This window comes from Theropithecus gelada, chromosome 11, assembly GCF_003255815.1.
Source record: "Theropithecus gelada isolate Dixy chromosome 11, Tgel_1.0, whole genome shotgun sequence".
Classification (NCBI taxonomy): Eukaryota; Metazoa; Chordata; class Mammalia; order Primates; family Cercopithecidae; genus Theropithecus; species Theropithecus gelada.
Genome location: NC_037679.1, coordinates 88,049,587 through 88,063,318, shown reverse-complemented (window position 1 = coordinate 88,063,318; position 13,732 = coordinate 88,049,587). Strand labels below are relative to the sequence as shown.

The 13,732-nt window shown below is 42.5% G+C and overlaps 1 protein-coding gene across 2 annotated transcripts in view; it reads right to left on the bottom strand.

Annotated features, from left to right (window-relative positions):
• Positions 1-13,732, bottom strand: part of GLT1D1 (glycosyltransferase 1 domain containing 1) — a 122,915-nt gene that overhangs the window by 62,241 nt on the left and 46,942 nt on the right. Inside the window, exons 5-6 of one of the 2 annotated variants that reach the window (XM_025402324.1) lie at positions 6,433-6,469; positions 3,941-3,997 (exon numbers count right to left, since the gene is read on the bottom strand). The exons of the other annotated variant lie outside the window; for it this stretch is intronic. Coding sequence (XP_025258109.1) covers positions 3,941-3,997; positions 6,433-6,469 — 94 coding nt within the window. The remainder of the gene's footprint in view (positions 1-3,940; positions 3,998-6,432; positions 6,470-13,732) is intronic. 2 annotated transcript variants of the gene reach the window in all.

The following is a 13,732-nucleotide window of genomic DNA, read 5'->3' as shown; positions in this document are numbered from 1 at the left end:
ATGCTTTCTAAGGAGTGTTTAAAATCTCCTGGCTGTTCCCTTAATCATTCAATAGCAAGACCAACGAAACAGTCAACCCTGAGACTACAGAACGTGACGACAAATCATTCTCCTACTGGAAACTACGAATCTTAGTTACAATGCCATTGCGTCCTGTGATAGATTGAAGACAGACTGGCTTTACAACAGGAAATTGAAAATGGGCCCCCTCTTTCTGAATAATGGTACATGTAACTGACATGACAAAGCAGCTGAGGTCGCGTGGGTTCATCTGTAACACTGAGAACAACCATGCTAGTGTGGCTGAGATTGATGAGTATACTACGAAAATCATTTCTGATAAAATGCTTGGAAATTTTTCTTTTCAATAGAACTTAAAACTGACACATAGAGTACGTGGTAGAGGCTTTGTTTCAAGTCTTTTTTGTTTCATTTTATTTTATTTTAAGTTCCGGGATACATGTGCAGGATGTCCAGGTTTACTGCATAGGTAAACGTGTGCCATGGTGGTTTGCTGCATCTATCATCCTATCACCTAGGTATCAAGCCCCGCATGCATTAGCTAGTTTTCCTGATGCTCTCCCGACGCCCCCACCCCCACCCTCCCCTGACAGGCCCCAGTGTGTGTTGTTCCCCTCCCTGTGTCCATGTGTTCTCACTGTTCAGCTCCTGCTTATAAGTGAGAACATGCGGTGTTTGGTTTTCTGTTCCTGCCTTAGTGTGCTGAGGATAATGGCTTCCAGCTTCATCCATGTTTCTGCAAAGGACATGATCTTGTTCCTTTTTATGGCTGCATAGTATTCCATGGTGTCTATGTACCACATTTTCTTCATCCAGTCTATCATTGATGGGCATTTGAGTTGATTCCATGTCTTTGCTATTGTGAATAGTGCTGCAGTGAACATACATGTGCATGTATCTTTATAACAGAATGATTATATTCCTTTGGGTATATACCCAGTAATGGGATTGCTGGGTCAAATGGTGTCTTTGTGGAATTGCCACACTGTCTTCCAAAATGGTTGAACTAATTTACATTCCCACCAACAGGGTAAAAGCATTCTTATTTCTCCACAAGCTCGCCAGCATCTGTTGTTTCGTGGCTTCTTAATAATTGCCATCTGACCGACGTGCGATGTTCTCATTGTGGTTCTGATTTGCATTTCTCTCATGATCAGTGGATGACGAGCTTTTTACATATGTTTTTTGGCTGCATGTATGTCTTCTTGTTTCAAGTCTTTAGCATTAAAACGGACTTGGGGCGTCTTTCTGTAGGCTGAGGGCAGAGAACTGATTTTGCATCTTCAGTCTTTTCTTAGAAATTTGCAGCATGAGGCCAGGCGAGGTGGCTCATACCTGTAATCCCAGCACTTTGGGAAGCTGAGGCAGATGGATTACTTGAGGTCAGGAGTTCAAGACCAGCCTGGCCAACCAACACGGTGAAACCCCCCCTCTCCAAAAATTACAGAAAATTAGCCGCGTGTGATGGGGCATGCCTATAATCCTAGCTACTCGGGAGGCTGAGGCAGGAGAATCGCTTGAACCTGGGAGGTGGAGGTTCAATGTAATAGGATTTTACAGAAATTGACAAGTTGAGCCCAAAATTTAAATTGATATGCAAAAAACCTAGGATAGCTAAAATAATTTTGAAACAAAGTTATTGACTAACACTACTTGGTTTCTAGACTTACTATTAACCTATAGCAACAAAACAGCATGGTATTGGAATAAAGACAGGCATAGATAGTGGAACGCCACATACAGTAAACTGACTTTCAACGAAGGCACCAGAGCAATTCAATGGGCAAAGAAAAACATTTCCAATAAATGACGCCAGAACCATCTGGATATTGTTAAGAAAGAAAGAAAAAAAAAAGATTCCTACCTCATATAACACACAAATAGTAATTTCAGATGGATTTGTAATCCTAAATGAAAGAGCTACAGCACTCAAGCTTCTAAAGACATTTAAAAAAGAAAGAAAAGCATCTTTGTGACCTTAGGGTAGGTCAAGATTTTCTAGACAGGACTCAAAAGCACTAACCATCAAAGAAAAAGTCTGGTAAACTAGACTTCAATAAAATTTAAACCTCTTCTGTTCTTCAAAAGACATGGTTAAGCAGGAGAAAATATAAGCCAGAGAATGGGAGAAAATATTAACGATATATTTATCTGACAAAAGGTTTGGACCTAGAATATAAGGAAGTTCTACAAACCAATAATTAAAAGACACACATACAATTGGCTAGACACTCACCAAACAAGATACATGAATGGCCAACGTGCACATAAAAAGGTGCTGAACAAAATTAATCATCGGGGAAATGAAACTCAGAAGAATGACAATGAGACATCATTTCATTATCTCCCTAGAACAACTAAAATTGAAAAGACTGTCTACTCTACCGGTGGGCGAGAATGTGGAGTAACTGAAGCTCTTGCCAGGTTCTGCTGAAGCGTAAGATGGCACACCTTGGAGAACTCTTTGGATTTTTTTTTATAATGTTAATCATATAGTCAAGCTATTTGACTTAGAGGCATTTATCCAAGAGAAGTGAAAACGTAGGTCACCAAAAAACCTTGCACAAGCATATTCATAGTAAATGTATTTGTAATGATTAAAAATGGCAAACAAGCTAAAAGTTCATCAATAGAAGAAGAGACAAACAATTTGTGATATATGGAATGGAATACACCATTCCAAAATAGAATACTAAGAAGAAAAGGACTACAGATACACACAATAGGGATAAATCTCAAAAACACTAGTTGAACAAAGAAAGCCAGATACAAAAAATTATTTAATGCAGGACTCCACTTAGATGAAGTTCAAGAACAGGTAAAACTAATCTAAGATAAGAAAAACTAGTCTAGGAGTCTCCTATAAAGAGACAGAAATTAAATATGGAAGACGGCATGAGAGAACTTTCTTGCCTGGTGGAAATGTTACCTGTCTTGATTAGGGTATTTGTCACATGGGTATATACATTTGTCAAACATTTACCTAATTTTGTACTTGAGATCTCTTCATTTCACTAGATAGAAACTTCAGATTTTTTTTTAAAAAAGGGCGAGTTCACTCTATTCTATTGACATAATGAGCAAAGAAGGCAGGTTAGAGTAGTAAGTGAAGCTTGATTTTGTCTTTTAAAAATCATTATTTACATGTAAATTGTTGAGAAAGATCACATCAAACATTAATAGCAGTTCCTTTTTGGTGATGAAATTTCAAGTGATTTAAATTTTTGTTGCATTTTTTGGCCAGGCCCGGTGGCTCATGCCTATAATCCCAGCACTTTGGGAGGCCAAGGTGGGTGGATCACCTGATCAGGAGTTCGAGACCAGCCTGGCCAATACGGCAAAACCCCGTCTCCATTAAAAATACAAAAATTAGCCGGGCGTGGTGGCGCACGCCTGTAGTCCCAGCTTCTTAGGAGGCTGAGGCAGGAGAATCGCTTGAACCTGGGAGGTAGAGGCTGCAGTGAGTCTAGATCACACCACTGCACTCCAGCCTGGGCAACAGAACGAGACTCCGTCTCAAAAAGAAAAACAAAACAAAAAAAGTGTTGCATATTCTGGTATTTTCTCATTTTTCTACAAGGGTAATTTAATTATGTGTGTAATTAGTAAAGTAAAATAAAATGAACACATGAGGTTGTTATTCTTATAAAGAACAAATGTCACAGGAAATGGTACTGAAAATTTGGGAAGCAGGTGCTAAAAACAGCATCAGAAAGGGCCAGAGCCCCTGTCTCTCTGGCTTTCTAGCCCTGCTGTTCCTCAAAAGGGTAAAACTACTCATGAAGTCACAGACAGAGGGAAATCAACCTTGTTCTCCCGGACAACCACTTTTTCAAAACCACACGAACGTCACAAGCTCCTGAAAGTAACTGACAAGATGCACTTCCTCAAAATCCTCTAAGAAGATCTCATATCTCACCGGAGCGTTGAAGAAAGGTATTCCAGTTAAAAGCGGCGTTTGGTGTTGTTGCAATTCCTGGGTCAAAGAAATAAAAAAAAGGGCAAATTCACTTTGATGCGATTGCTGAAATGCAACCAGTTATTTTGTGTTGAGGCTAATTATTATTATTACTATTATTATTATCATTTTGAGATGGAGTCTCGCTCTGTCGCCCAGGCTGCAGTGCAGTGCCACAGTGTCGGCTCACTGCAACCTCCTCCTCCCGAGTTGAAGCGATTCTCTTGCCTCAGCCTCCGGAGTAGCTGGGATTATAGGCACCCGCTGCCACACCCGGCTAGTTTTTGTATTTTCAGTAGAGACAGGGTTTCGCCATGTTGGCCAGGCTGGTCTCGAACCCCTGACCTCAAGTGGTCCACCCGCCTCAGCCTCCCAAAGTGCTGGGATTACAGGTGTAAGCCACCATGCACGGCCCACTTGTGTTGAAGTTTAAATAATGGTACCAGCTGGTTTTTATAAAGCCACTCGATGCTCTGAGTGCGTCACTGAAGTCCCATGAATCCTTCAGCACGGGAGGGTTAAAAAGACCCCACAGATTCCACATGAGAAAAGACCCACCCCTTTCAGCGCCAGGATCCATGACAGGCCCAAACTGGGTTAGACAAACCATGAGTTCCTTAAAAACGCCAGGAAGTGACAGGTTTCAAACACACTGTCAACTCAGCTCCATGTGAAAATTGTACCTCCCTTTAAAATCCTCACTCTCAACCCTCACCAACTCATGCCTGATGGTCTGTTGGCTATTACTTTCTCAGAGAGAAGTTACACTTAATTTTTGCTGGAAAAAAACAAATATTTTACAATTTAGAAAATCCAGAGGCAATATCTAACACGTTATCTTGGTAACAGAAACATTTTGAAATTTTATAAAACGTAAGTAAATCAAGTCGTCTAACCACCTCTAAAATCCACCTGCATAATCGTTATTCACACTGAATGATACTGACAACGGCTATTTAACGAGCGTCCGCTTCAAGCCAGCCCTGGGCTCCGACTGCATGTAGGCACTTTCCATACTCCACTGTAGCCCTTAAAGGCCCACTGAGCAGACTGGTTCCTCCAGTTTATTCAGCTGGACACTGAGGTTCCAAGAGGTTAAACGGGCTTCAAAATGCGCAGGGTGGAGGTGATAGACGCTGTGTTCAAACCTACGCACTGCCTCAGAGCCCAGGTCTTTCCTGCTGCACCTGCTAAAAATGTCACTGAGGCCAGTGCAGCAAGGATACGGTGATGGCAGGATGGCATGCCTCACTAAGGTGCGCCTGAGCACCATGGAAGTCCTCGGGAGGCACGAACGCCTGGCCTCAGCGTCTGCACTCGTTCTAACCTGGGCTTGGGGCGAATTACACGTTCTTCCATGGATCTAGGCTTTCCATTATTTCTATCGTGTAGTACAGTGGTTTACAGACTCTGTTTAGAGAGGCCAGGCACAGTGGCTCACACCTGGAATCCCAGCAATTCGGGAGGCCGAGGCAGGCGCATCACCTGAGGTCAGGAGTTCCAGATCAGCCTGGCCAACACAGTAAAACCCTGTCTCTACAAAATGTACAAAAATTAGCTGGGTGTGCTGGGGGGCACCTGTAGTCCCAGCTACTCGGGAGGCTGAGGCAGGACAGTTGCTTGAACCCAGGAGGCAGAGGTTGAAGTGAACCAAGATTGCACCACTGCACTCCAGCCTGGGCAACAGAATGAGACTCCATCTCAAAAAAAACATAAACAAAAACAAAAAACAGTGTTTAAACCTCAGAGGGTTTGATGAAGGGCTTCGGATGCCACCACAGGGGTAGGACTGGGCAGGGAGGAAGGGGGAGGATGAAGGGAGAAGAGTTCCAGGTCCCCCAACTCAAGTCAGCCGAAACAGAAGCCCTGCCTTTGGTTTGGTTTGTTTTTCCCAAACATGCTGCCGATGGAGTATATCGTACTTCTACTGGTGGAAAATGTTAAGTGATCTGCATTTTAAATCATTATTTTATAATTTCTCCTGTTTATCTTTTATTCTAATGTTAGAAAAATCATAACAATGTAGCCATTCTCAGGCAGACTGCTTGAGCCCAGGAGTTCAAGACCAATCTGGCAACATGGTGGCCAGATTTCTAGAAAGAATACAAAAAAAATTTAGCTGGGCATGGTGGCTCACGCCTGTAGTCCCAGCTACTTGGGGGTCTGAGGCTAGAGAATCGCTTGAACCCAGGAGGCAGAGGTTGCAGTAAGCCGAGATCGCACGACTGCACCAGACCTTGTCTCAAAAAAGAAAAAAAAAAAAAGTAGCCATTTCACTGATTATTTTTAAGTAAATCTCAGAAATCATATTATCTCCTTCATAAACATCTCAATATATGTCTCTTAAGGGTGCAAACGTATTCTTTTAAATATATATATTTATCACATATAAATATATATCTATTCATTCTCTATCCCTGTACATAGGTAAATAAATATTTGAAAATGCTTACCTTGACTCTGGACGTAGATCTTACCCTTAGCATGTGGCTTTTGAAAGGAGGGGAGAAAGAAAAGAGAAGTACATTGGAGAGTGCATGACAACTGCTTTTTAGAAATAAAATGAAGGTCATTAACAAAAAAAGCCATCCTGGAAAACATCACTGAGAATCATCTACACAGCTGCTCACAGACTTACCACTCTCTAAGAGCAAAGCGTTACTTCTGCTTTTAATAGGTTTTGCCATTAAAAATACAGCCTCTATCAGGTAAGAAGCACACACAAAAAGAGTCTCTTAAATGAGGCCTAATGCAATTTTGCAGTGTTACGCTTGCTGTGTTAGTGGAGACATTACTGAGGTTCAGCCAGAGAGCATGCCAGCACCGGCCCAGCTGAAGCAGCTCCTGCCGCAGCGTGGAGGTGGAAGCCTGCGGAAGCACGGTATGACTTATGCAACCCTGAGGCGAAGAGTACTTCCACCACCCCCAGAAAAGATGAAGAAAGGAGTAGGAGGAGAAGGAGGAGCTGCCAATATGTTGGAAAACCAAAGACAGGCCCTAGGAGGCAGATCCTTCCAGGCAAGGGAGGACAGCCGGATGGAAAGCGTCTGGTAAGGGCCTCCCCAAAGGCCTCCCTGGCACCAAGGAAAAGGCGGCCCTTGCATGACTGATTTGGGTATTTGTACCAAGGTATCAACTTACTATTCCTTGCCGTGTTTTCTGGCAGAATGTCACAAAACTACTAGAAATACCATCCATTTCTCCAGTTCATTTTGAAACAGTGGCAGGAATATTTTTAAGACGACGTTTAGATGGAAAGGTGGAGGCAGGAGCAGGGTGAGACCCTCTCTGGAACGGCTGGTGGAGCAAGTCCATGCCAAGGACGCTTTCTCTCAAGTGATCAAAAATGGGCTGTCATTTTGGTGAAAGAGTCCAAAAATGGATGTCTTTTTGTCATGTGACATAAGCCTGATCAACGCATGAAATGACTGAACTAGCTAGATCCCTGGAGGTCACAGAAGTCACACCCCTGTCCTTCCTCAGTGTAGGGATACAGTGTGGTCTTTAGGGTACCAGGGAGCCCTCGACACTGCATGGGGTATGCTGGTCCACGTTGGACGTTGTCCCCACGTTAGTTTTACATTTTGGGACACAAGTCAAGGGTGAAGCAGCCCTGCTAAGGGCGAGTCAATCAACAGGAAGGAGACTGGCCCCCCCCCAAGCCTGGAAAGGTTTGGCAGAGGCAGCAGCCAGGCAAAAGGTGGGTGGCATGACCAGGCACAGTGGCTCACCCATATAATCCCAGCACTTTGGGAGGCTGGGGCAGGCAAATCATTTGAGGTCAGGAGGTCCAGACCAGTCTGGGCAAAATGGTAAAACCCTGTCTCTACTAAAAATACAAAAAGTAGCCAGGTGTGGTGGCGGGCACCTGTAGTCCCAGCTACTTGGGAGGCTGCGGCAGGAGAATCGCTTGAACCCGGGAGGCAGAGGTTGCAGTGAGCCAAGATTGTGCCATTGCACTCCAGACTAAGTGACAGAGTGAGACTCTGCCTCAAAAATTAAAAAAAAAAAAAATAATAAAGAAGGTGGTGGGTACACACAAGGCTTGGTGTGGCGTTGGTTTTGTCCTTATCATCACATTTTGCATTTAACTACAGGAAGCATCTCAAGCCTCCAGAAATCTTGCCTCTCCTCCCCACTTCACCATGCAAGTGGATATGCGTGGTATTCCAAATGCCCTTAAAATAGTAAACCTTTACGAGAGAGTTTCAAAAACCTCTTCTCTACCAGTTAAAAAAGACATTAACTTTAATGGAAAAAAAAGGCTAATGGCAACCACTGAAATTAGAAGTTGCAGTTCAGAGCCCTAAACTATTCCTTTTGCTGAATTATAATTTCCCTGGAAAGCTGGAATTGCTGTTACTTGAGTGTAGTGGAGGCTCGGACTATTTTTTCCTGAAACAACCCTGTGTCCAAAACACTTGCCTGGTAAAGCACTCACAATAGAACACCATGGCATGTAACTTTCAAGTTAATGTAAGTGTTTGACAATAACAGATTCAGCAGAATCCTAGATAACTATAAGGGGAGGCAACATAAAGTTTTTGTCACTATTTTCACTGGAAATATGCTCTGCAATTAGCAATACATAAACTCAAAATGTTCCTGTCAAGAATCTGCTTTCTCCACCAAAAAAAAAAAAAAATTGAGTTAAACTTGTATCTCAGCTCTGTAAGCAGAAGGAATTGACGGAATGTGAAGATTTCTGGACTTATCTGCTGATCTTCCCACATCTCTGAGCATCGCTTTTCTAAAATCAATTGAAAAGTATTTCATAAATGGTATTTTCAGATCTCATCCAGGCAAACAGAGGAAATAGAGTTGCAGTATAACGGAAGTCTAGACCTGAGTGATTTTTAATCATTGCAATGAAAGAAATCTGGCAAAAGCCAATTGGCTTATATTGATTTTGAAAAACATTTTCTGTATGAAAGTATAACAAATACAAATTAGCTTTCTTTGCTCAATATTTATTATTGTTCTATCTGCCTTGAAATAACACGAGTCAAAGTCCTGCCTTGCAGATAAGGTCTGCCTTGTAGATAAGGTCATCAGTGCACACAACGGCAAACACCGAGGTGTGTTTATCAGCAACTGTTACCTCTTTGGCTCATTACTGGATGTAAAAAGCCAGGATCCTATAGGATAGATACCTATAAATAGATGGACTTCTAACAGACCCAAGGGCTAACTGATGCCTTTTCATGCTGGAATAACATCAACCAAAGAACTTCCCATTCTTTGACTACATATAAGCCAGAGATTCACCTTCTAAAATTAAACTTTCTGCAAATGGAAACCACAATAGATTATTTTTGAAATATAGGCACAATTTTATGCTCTACAGATGGCAAAAATAATAGTTTTTGTTCTGAAATTATAATACAACTGCAGATTGTGGCTTTGTTAAAACTACTTCTGAAACGATTACAAATCGCTTAAAAGACATGATGGCCCATACACATAAAGTTACAAAATAGATTTATGCCACAAAACACATAGAAACTGGACACTTTTCAAGGTCACGGTGTCTTTTTTCCTCCCTCTACTCTTTCCCTTAGGAATCTGTTATCGTGCATAAAAAAAGAAAAAATATTCAAAAGGAAGGGGAGGTGTGTGTGGGGAGATTCAACCTTGCCACTGAACTCCTGCAATGGAACCAGATAAAGAACGATTTTCCATTTCTTTTCTTTTTTTACTAGGAAGTAATCATTTTTCCTAGAAAAAAAAATGTCCAGGCACTAACACTTCACAACATTTTAACAACAAAGAAAGAGGTTTTCAAGAGTTGGGATTCTGGAACATGAGGAAGATGCGCTGGTGTCCTGCTTCATCACAGATGGATGGCACAGGTCAGAAATGGAAGACTGGCTGCAAAGCCAGTATCGAAACCCAGTGGAATGACGCTTGGACTTATTGTGTTTATTTTCCTTCCTGTTGTCCTCCCTGTCCCACAGAAACACCAGCCACCATACAGAGCCCAGTAGCACCTAGCTGAACTGCCAGTCTTCCCTTGGGTAAAACAATTTTTCCAAAAAAAAAAAAGAATATACATGGGTGAGATGAGAAACAAATGTTAAAACTAGACTGGGATAGGATTCTGTCAGGTCCAACATGAGCAGGCATAGAGATGAAATTAACAAAATCCAGCCAGGCGCAGGGACTCACACCGCGAATCCCAGGATTTTCGGAGGCTGCAGTGAGCTGAGATCGCGCCACTGCACTCCAGCGTGGGAGACAGAGCAACACTCGTCTAAAAAAAATAAATAGTTAAATAAATTTAAAAGAACAACCCGTGACCCTTCACAAAATCAAAGCATGAGAGTGTGGCACCCAATCTAGTGGGGCGACTCAAGAAACAGGAACACCAACAGGAAATTTCCAGAGAAGATTTTCGTTTTTTAAAACAATTAAATGTATGGAGTAAACAACTCAGAAGGATTGTTCGTTTTATTCAGAAGATTCCCCTACCATGCTCTGCCTTGGCAATTTAATGAATTAGAAACAATTCTTGTGATGGTACCACACATTTGAGCCCCGGGTCATGGAAAAAGTAAACTCAAGATCTATGGTCTGGAATGGATGCGTTTTTCATACTTTTAAGTTCCTTTAAAACTTCTCAATTCCCAGGGATCTCACGTGGCGGGAAACAAAAATCCCCACACAGACGTAAAGAACATTTGCAGTTCCATCCAGAAATCTCCAATGAAGGCTCAGCTTCATAGAAGCTATTAAAAAGGATTAGCTTCCTGGGACATGACCAATGCCTGGAGCTTCTCCTGCAGAGGTGAGAGGGCTGGCACAGAAATGAGGAATTCTAGAGGCGAAGCCCATGTGCTCAGTGCGTTTTTTATGTTTCCAGGAGGGTGGAAACTCTAATGAAAGGTGTGGGCTGTGTAGTTTCAGCTGCTACCAAGATGACTTTCTGAGGTAATCAGACACAAAGCAATGGGCCATGCGGGAAGAGAGAGAAGTAATAAGTAGCTCAGAAGACAACATGCTTCTACTGCAGACTTCAGGGATAAGTCGACACGCAGCTCATTCCGATTAGGCCAGCGCTAACATCTGAGCTGACTTGTGGAGCTCACCTGTACAGGAACTGCACGTGTGACAGCCAATGAGATCTGTCTTGCCTTCTATATTTTAATTTCCAAAAGAATTTTGATGAGTCAATGTACACAAAGTAAAATTACACTTTAGGTATTGCCTAATACAACAACTTCCAGAAGTTACTTTTCTTTAACAAGTGCCAAGGCAAAGTAGATAAATTAGGCCCCAGAAGGTGGTAACTCAAAGTTTCCAGGAAAAAAAAAAAAAAGAAAGAAAAAAAAAAAAAAAAGAAAAACCTCACTCTAAAGATAACACCTGAAAACTTAGCTCCATGCTTGCAAAGCATATTGATGGGCCATTATGAATGGCACTGTGCTTTTTTGTTGTTGTTGAATTTGATAACTGCTTCAAGCAATATTTACTTAAACAGGATTTTAAAAATATAGCTCATAAATAAATATTTGAGTTTAGATTACATGTCCTCTTAGAAGAATGCTTATTAGGAAAAGAGTATGAAAACAGACATGAGGGGTTTTGAACCCAATGGAGACATATTAAACCATAATCATTGCTTCTCCTGGTAGAAGCTTCCATTAAGATGTATGTTTAATTTGTTTGTGGGTGTTTTTTTCTTTTTAGTGAAAATTTTACATTTTCTGGTGAAATGCTGATGAATTTAGACAAAGCACTCCAAATGTGGATTAGAACTAGAAGTACTCAAGTTTGCATCCCGAATATCTATTACATATTGTAGCAAGAAATCAAAATCCTACATAAGATATTTTCAAACTTTCCACAGCATATATCTCAGGATCAGAAATGTGAAGTGAATCAAATTCTTGAAAATGTCAAATCAATATTATAATATCAGAAACTGGCCAGCACAGAGGCTCACGCCTGTAATCCTAGCATTTTAGGAGGCTGAAGCAGGAGAACTACTTGAGGCCAGGAGTTCAAAAGCAGCCTGGGCAACACAGTGAGACCTCATCTCTACAAAAAAAAAAAAAAAAAAAAAAGTAAAAATTTCAGCCAGGTGTGGTGGCATGGGCCTGTAGTCCCAGCTACTCAGGAGGCTGAGGGGAGAGGATCGTTTGAGCCCACGAGTTTGGGGCTACAGTGAGCCATGATCATGCTCCTGTACTCCACCCAGCCTGGGCAACAGAGTGAGACCCCTTTAATAAAGAAAAAAAAGGCCGGGCGCGGTGGCTCACGCCTGTAATCCCAGCACTTTGGGAGGCCGAGGCGGGCGGATCACAAGGTCAGGAGATCGAGACCACGGTGAAACCCCGTCTCTACTAAAAATACAAAAAAAAATTAGCCGGGCGCGGTTGTGGGCGCCTGTAGTCCCAGCTACTCGGGAGGCTGAGGCAGGAGAATGGCGTGAACCCGGGAGGCGGAGCTTGCAGTGAGCCGAGATCGCGCCACTGCACTCCAGCCTGGGCGACAGAGCGAGACTCTGTCTCAAAAAAAAAAAAAAAAAAAAAAAAAAAGAAAAAAACACTTAAAAGATATATTATAATATCACAAACCAACACAGTAATGCCATAACCCAAACCATGACCTACGTTGATCACGTGCACTAGGCATTAACAGCGTAGCATGCTGACCTGGTGAGGAGCCCACTAGGATTGTATATTTTACAAAGTAGGTACAATGTCAAATTAAGGCTGATATAAACACACTAAAAAATAATGACCTGAGCATAAACAAAGGCATTTCAAATTAAAAGAGATAAAACCATCTTTATTGAAATCCAATCAAACTAATTTGTGAAGGGTCAGTCAGAGACAGGTAGCTCCCAAGACAGTGTATCCGTAAGAGCACCCCTGGGGGCTGAAGTTCACTCACGGGTTACAAATGAACCCTCATTTGGCACGTGTCTGTTCATGTGTCCTCCACGGTCAGATACCGTGTGAGTAAGTGTTTCAGAAATCCTGAAACAGAGCTGCCCTGAGCACACAACAGCCCCTGCCACAGGCGGCTGATCCAGGGCACCTGTAAAGCAGCCGGTTTGAATTAAGATGTACTGTGAGTGTAAAATACACTCCAGATTTCAAAGACTTCATACAAAAAAAAGGTAAAATATGTCACTAGTAACTTTCATATTGATGACATGTTGAGATAATGTTTTGGAATATAGTGAGTGTGTACTAGGAAATTTGACCTTGACCAAAGAGAGGCATGATCTGCCCCTTACCTTCTGGGAAGCGGCGTCAGTGGTGTGATACCTGACAGCCGAGGGTTTGTTTAGGGTGGGAAATGGGCCAGGCGCAGTGGCTCATGCCTGTAATTCCAGCATTTTGGGAGGCTGAGGTGGGCAGATCACTTGAGGTCAGGAGTTAGAGACCAGCCTGGCCAACATGGTAAAACCCAGCCTCTATTAAAAATACAAAAATTGCCGGGAGCGGTGGCTCAAGCCTGTAATCCCAGCACTTTGGGAGGCCGAGACGGGCGGATCACGAGGTCAGGAGATCGAGACCATCCTGGCTAACACGGTGAAACCCTGTCTCTACTAAAAATTACAAAAAACTAGCCGGGCGAGGTGGCGGCGCCTGTAGTCCTAGCTACTCGGGAGGCTGAGGCAGGAGAATGGCGTGAACCCGGGAGGCGGAGCTTGCAGTGAGCCGAGATCCGGCCACTGCACTCCAGCCTGGGTGACAGAGCAAGACTCCGTCTCAAAAAAAAAAAACAAAAAAAAAAAAA